The 6,472-nt window shown below is 35.3% G+C and overlaps 1 protein-coding gene across 1 annotated transcript; it reads right to left on the bottom strand.

Moving 5' to 3' along the window:
* Window positions 1-3,590: 3,590 nt before the first annotated feature.
* On the bottom strand, window positions 3,591-4,985 carry LOC145125849 (putative F-box/LRR-repeat protein 23). The gene is made up of 2 exons (XM_079061249.1): window positions 4,581-4,985; window positions 3,591-4,169 (listed from the first exon to the last, which is right to left on the bottom strand). The coding sequence occupies exons 1-2, from the start codon at window positions 4,913-4,915 to the stop codon at window positions 3,725-3,727; spliced, it is 780 nt and encodes a 259-aa protein (XP_078917375.1). The 5' UTR covers window positions 4,916-4,985; the 3' UTR covers window positions 3,591-3,724.
* Window positions 4,986-6,472: the final 1,487 nt, after the last annotated feature.

Genomic DNA, 6,472 nt, shown 5'->3' with positions numbered 1-6,472 from the left:
ATATGATGACTTTGCCTGTTTTGATCTTCCCAGTTAATTTTCGTATTGTTACCAAAAAGTCAAATACTCTGTTTTTTTATTGGAGAAGAGTGAACTACAGATGTTGTCGCTGGGCTTTTGTGTGCTCTACAGATACAAAAATTGCAACAGGCTTATCCTTAATTACTTAATACCTAATTTACATTGTTATAAAATAGTAACCTACTTTTGTCCTACTTTTGTTTTATGGAAGTTACTTTTTTATACTGAAAAAAACAATCAACTTTTGATTTCTTTCATTTTAGGCCAAAAATTATCGAAAATATGGCATCTGACTTTTTTACGAGAATAGCAATGATTTTATTGGTTGTCTAATAGAAGAAGTTACACATATTGGTCATGTTTGGTTTGACATATTTAATAGAACGGCCAATGAATGAAAAAAAAATAGGGTCACCTAAGAATGAAAAATATTAAATATGATGGAATTACATTCCATCTGTAATGTGTCATTCGATTCCATGATGACAACCAAACAAGTTGTTTGTATCGTAATGGAATGGTTCTCTTCGGTCGCATGCGGTGGTTTAAGTAAATGAATTAACTCCCAACGCTAATTAAAAGGATTAATTTTTTCAAGTATGTGGACTTTATAAAAACAAGAAAAAAATGTCCTAAAAAAAAGAAAAGAGAAAAAAAAATACTATAATATATGTATTTATATGAATTCATACGCATTTGAAAAAACATTGACATCGATATTTAACGAAGTTGATGGGTTGATTTAGTTGGTAAAGGGAATTAACTAAAAGCATACCCAGGCCAAATCAATCAGATTTTGTTTAGTTCGCAGAAAATAAATTGGAATACATGTAAAACGACAGAATTGCTCTTTAATTTGACTGTTTTGTTTAATTTTACTTTGTTTTCTAACTTATATGTAAAGATTTATTATAAAAATTATAAAAATACTATGTTTTGATTTTATTGATCTAGCATTTATATCAATATATTACAAAAATCATGTTAATAAACATCCTAGATTAAAGTCATTCCACTTCGCATCCCAATAACGCTATGATCTGTTTTAAAAAATAATGTAAACTCTTAAACTTTATTATAATCATAAAGGAGGAAGCGTATATTATAACTAATGAATAAACAAAACAATTGACATATATTTATGAGTTAATAAATTAAATATTTTTTTGAAAAAAAATCCATCATAGTTAAGGTTTACTTTTGAGTTTTCGATTGAGGTATAAGAGTTCCACTTGAACTCTACGGTTTTCTAATAAACATGTAACACCAACAAAAGAAAATTTGGAATTTGTTCAATGTAACACCCCGACTCCCAAGTACAAGTTTTAAGCATTATATGACATATTTATGGACCTACTCGACGATTTGGTTGCCCCCAACACGTCCTGTAGAGGCGGGTTAGCCCGTGGGGATTATTGGATCTACTCGACGAGTTGGAGGACCCGGACTCGACGAGTAGGAGCTGGGAGATGAAACCCTAATTTTTAGGGTTTGGACCCTATTTAAAGGACCTTATGTCCCTTCTTCCAATCCTTTACCACCCCCTTGGCGGCTAAGAGAAACCCTAATCGATATTACCTTGTTCTTGAGTGTTTGTGAGGTTTAAAGAGTGATTTTGGTGTTTTGTGTGAAGAAGGTGTGAAGTATAAGAAGCTTGGAGCAGAAAGGAGCTCGTGGAACTGACTCTACTTCATCTTGGCATCATTTTAAAGGTAACAAGTAGTTACCTTGGCTTATCTTTAGCTAAATCTCTTTATATTTGGGTTTAGGGCTATCTTTAGCACATTTGGGAGTCATTTCGAGTATTGGGGCAAGATCTGAAGTTATAACTTCAGATCTGGACTCCCCTTGGTCCTTATAGCTATAAAGTTGTGAGATTTGGCAAGCTTGGGCCTTTCCCTTTGAGTTAACCTTTCCCTTAGTCTAGTTTTGGCATTTAGGACCATGCATGTACATAAAGTTTGCAACTTTACGTGGAAACCATGCCCTAGGAGGTTGGATCTGCAATATGGAGCTTTGGGGTGGCTTAAAAACATCTGTGTAAGTAATGGACTGCATGAACTCGACAAGCCGCTTAGCCGACTCGGCGAGTCGGATGAAGGTTGTATGTATTTGACTCTGCATGAACTTGGCGAGTCAGTAAGAGGACTCGACGTGTCAGTTAGGGTTTTCCCCGACTTCTGGACACGCATGGACTCGACGAGTTGGTTGGAAACTCGGCGAGTCGGTTAGGGTTTTATGACTTTCTGAGTTCTCAAGGAACTCGACGAGTTGCTAGCTGCACTCGACGAGTTGGGTCAACCTGGACTGTTGACTTTGACCGTTGACTTTAACTATGACCAAGGCTTGACCAATTTGACTTCTGGGGGTATTTTGGTAATTTGGGAATTTATGGAAATGAATCATCGGTGGATGTAGGTGTTGGACTTGGGGCTGCATTTGGTGGAGTTTGACTTTATCACTTTGAGCTACTAGTGAGGTGAGTTCTCTTCACTATATCAACAGGGTCTAAGGCACCAATGCCGACCCTTATCAGATTTGTATCCGAGTTTATTGCATGATATGCTTATCGATTTACATCGTGATAGTTAGGATGGTGATATGCTTAGTGACCTGGTAGGTCGATATCCTAGTTTATAGGATTATGCTATGTTAGTGATCTGTTAGATCGGTATCCTGGTTATAGGATGGTTGTTATGTTAGTGATCGGTTATATCTGTATCGTGGTTATATGATGCTTGCCATGTTAGTAATCTGTTAGACCCGTATGATTATCTGTACATGCTAACTAGCGTATGATATTTATGTGCACATGTTAGTTGGATTGGGGGATTGGGTTGAGGCAAGTCCTGCTTTATGTTGTAGGCCAAGATACCTAGGGCCGACCGGATAGACTACAGACCCAAAAGGGCATATAGTCAAGCCGAAGGCCCGGCGAGCGGTCCGGATAGCCTGAAGGCCCTGAGAGGCGGTCCAAACGAGCCGTCGGAGAGCGGTCCAGATAGACTGATGGCCTGTGAGGCGGTCCAGTCAGACTGATGGCTCATTATGCATGTTGTATTCGTTTATATGATATGATTATAGCTGTATGGCGTTGGTATTTTGGGATTAACTTACTAAGCCTTCGAGCTTACATTTATCGATTATTGTTTCAGGTACTTCTGATGATCACGGGAAGGCGAAGGCGTGATCATACAACTCCTCATATTTCATGGTTTTATGATTTGATTCTGAGATACTCTGACATTATACTATTTTGAAAACAAGTTTTGTAATAATCATTGATTTTGAGATGTTTTAATAAGTTTAAATTTTGCATGATTTTTATGGATGTTACATTCAACAACCACACATTTTGTTTTTTATTGATCACACAAAGGATAGGAAGAAATGAAAAAAATAAAAAAACAAAACCTCCTATTTCCAGTTTCCATAAGGTAAACATACATAGGGACTTGTTAGCATAAATAATCCACATTTATCACCTAAAGTTATAATATTACCATGTTAAAAAAGATCATCTAATTAAGAAAATAATAATAAGAAAACGCCATATAGGAGTCTTGTCATACAAAAATAATTTCTCATGCCATATATTTTGCACATACATGACCTTTGTGTAATTCACACCACGTGTAGGCACACACATATACATACATATAACAGAGGTATATTGGTGTTTTAACAAATCATACCAGCATTTTTATATTAAGTGGTGCTTAAAATCTTTGATCCTTTCCATGCAAAGTTTTCCTAAATTACCATTAAGATCAAGGATTTGAGACATAGTAACATCTAGGGATAGAAGTTGAGGGCAACCAATAAGAATGGCCTCGAGTCCATCATTTGTCATCTCACCATCAATCAGTACTAAATGGCGTAACTCAGGCATGTTATTTGCAATAGCAAGGGCATGATCATCACATTTTAAGAATAACCCTCCGGACCCATTGGTGAACCGTTTGGCCATCATAAATGACTTGAGTTGAGGGCAATTCCGTCCAATAGCTTCTATGTCTTTTGCATTTATTGGGGTGTTAAAAAGACGAAGGTTCTCCAATTGTGGTGCCCCTTTGACTGCCCGAATGAACCCACTGCCCGTCATATGATAGCAGTTCCAAAGGCAAACACGGTTCAGCTTACTTGAGCTGGAGCCACAGAAAAGAAACAGAATTTCAGTAATTAATTAAAACTACTCAAACCAGATATTCATAAAACAACATATTAAATACTAAGAAAGTCAATCATACCCCTTTACACATTATGTTCGATATTTGGGGGATTGGACAGGATGGGACTCAATAAGCTTTGTAGAGCTATTTTTGATAATGATGATTAGGAGGGCATTTATGTCTTTTGTAGCTAGCCAAGAGTTCAAGATCAAATGTCTGTCCCACCTTTGACAAGAAAATCACGTTCTGTCTCATATGTGTGTTCAATTATGTTATGATCCAAAATCCAAATAGTAGACGACAAGAAACAAAATCAATTGTCTATACAATAAATAACACAAGACAAAATAACGTATTGAATAGCAATGGGAAGGGGAAGAAAGCTACCATAGAACTATGTGATGAAGGAGATCATCGGTGCAAAACCCCTTGATACTGATATCGATTAATTCCCCACAGCTGAGATCGACTGCCTGCTTAGTCATGGTCTTGTGATCGTAATTTTTATCCCAATTATCAAATGATTTGTGCATAACAATCACCTTCCACATCGCTGGATCCTTGCAAATCCTCTGCCAAGATGTACATACTTTCATTGCGCTGTTGAGTATTTCTACAGCTTCCAATCTTCGAAATATAATTCTCATCAGTTCGTCAGGCATCTCAAGCCAATTTCGAAATTCCGTCGTTGCCGAAGACGACTCTGAAGCGGAGGTCGCCATTTTCAAGTTTCAACTATGAATATCATGACTTTGGCTGTTTCTTTTGAATTTTGATCTTCCCAATTAATCGTCGTTTCTATTACCAAAAAGGCAAAAACTGTTTTTTTTAATTGGAGAAGACTGAATCATAAATATTGTCCCTGCACTTTTGTGTGTTCTACATATACAGTCCTCTCAGACAAAAAACTTGCAGGTCTAGCTATCCTTAGTTACTCAATTTACATTGTTATAAAATAACAACATACTTTTGTCTAATTTTTTATTTACGGAATTTACTTTTTTATACTGAAAAAAACAAACCAACTTCTGATTTCTTTCAATTTAGGCAACGAATTATCATCGAAAATACGACATCTATTTTTTTACGAGAATAGCAACCCTTTTTATTGGTTGTCTAACATAAGAAATTACACATATATATGGCCATACGGGGCATGTTTAGTTGGAAGGAATACAATAAAAAGACAAAACTCACCTAAGCAATGAAAAACATTAATCGTGTGTACCATATATATTCCCCGATTATGAAAACAACAAATCATGTTTTGCATCACAATTATATCTTGAGTAATTTCTCTATGCGATACTTTGTGATTCGACAATCCAATGAAGCACAAATGTGACAAAATCCCAAAGCGGTATTAGATTTCGTATATGAGCACTGATTTGTTAATCGTCATATTATTTTAAGGATATCTTAATCTAAAGTATATATATAGCAAAAAATTTAGACAACAAAAAGAGTTGGTTTTATAGTTAATCATCAAATGAACAATTTATTTTTTACACAAATTACTTGTACAACCCACATAAATAACATAGATCACTTGTACCAACAACCTGAAATTAAAATCGGACTGAAAATATGTTTTTTTTAAGTTTATTTAAAAAATTAACACCCTTAAAACCTACTTTTCCAAATTATGTTTCTTTAAATTGTTATTTTTTGTTCATATGATTTGGACATATTTGGTCTCACATGATTTGGACAAGGCAAGCTAACCTTCAAGCTTTATCTGCACTGAACGTGTACATGTGTTTTCCAAGCTTAGCAGCCACAGGTTATGTCAGAAATTAACCTACCTATTTCAATAAAAATTTAATAAATAAATAGCAATGTAATTTCCAGTACATGGAAACAGCTTATTTGAGCTGTTATTATAAGTCACCATTTGAGCCACACAAAAGCAACATATTTTCAGTATGTTAAAACTATGGGAAAAAACCAAATAAACTATTTTCCAACAAACATAAACAACATTTATTAAGGCATTACAAGTTAACACCTAATATTCGATAGACATTAGATGTTGGTGGGCAGGGCTAATTTAGTAACAGGGGTAAAAGAGGAATGAAAAGTAGTCGAATGCTTAATGCTTTATTAAAGTGACTGAAAGCTGTTACAGAGATTGCATACTCAAATGAAGCTAAACTAAGATACTTAAATAGGCTAAAAAATAACAGAAAAATCAGAAAACACAGCAACGTTCTTCAACAACTCAACGTGCCTTTTTATTCTCCTAAAATACCTAGTCAACATTGACTAACATTCTCCCC

This window comes from Lactuca virosa, chromosome 7 (assembly GCF_052849685.1).
Source record: "Lactuca virosa cultivar CGN04683 chromosome 7, Lactuca_virosa_CGN04683_v6, whole genome shotgun sequence".
Lineage (NCBI taxonomy): Eukaryota > Viridiplantae > Streptophyta > Magnoliopsida > Asterales > Asteraceae > Lactuca > Lactuca virosa.
The sequence above is the reverse complement of the archived record's forward strand: the minus strand, read 5'-3'. Positions and strand labels throughout refer to the sequence as shown.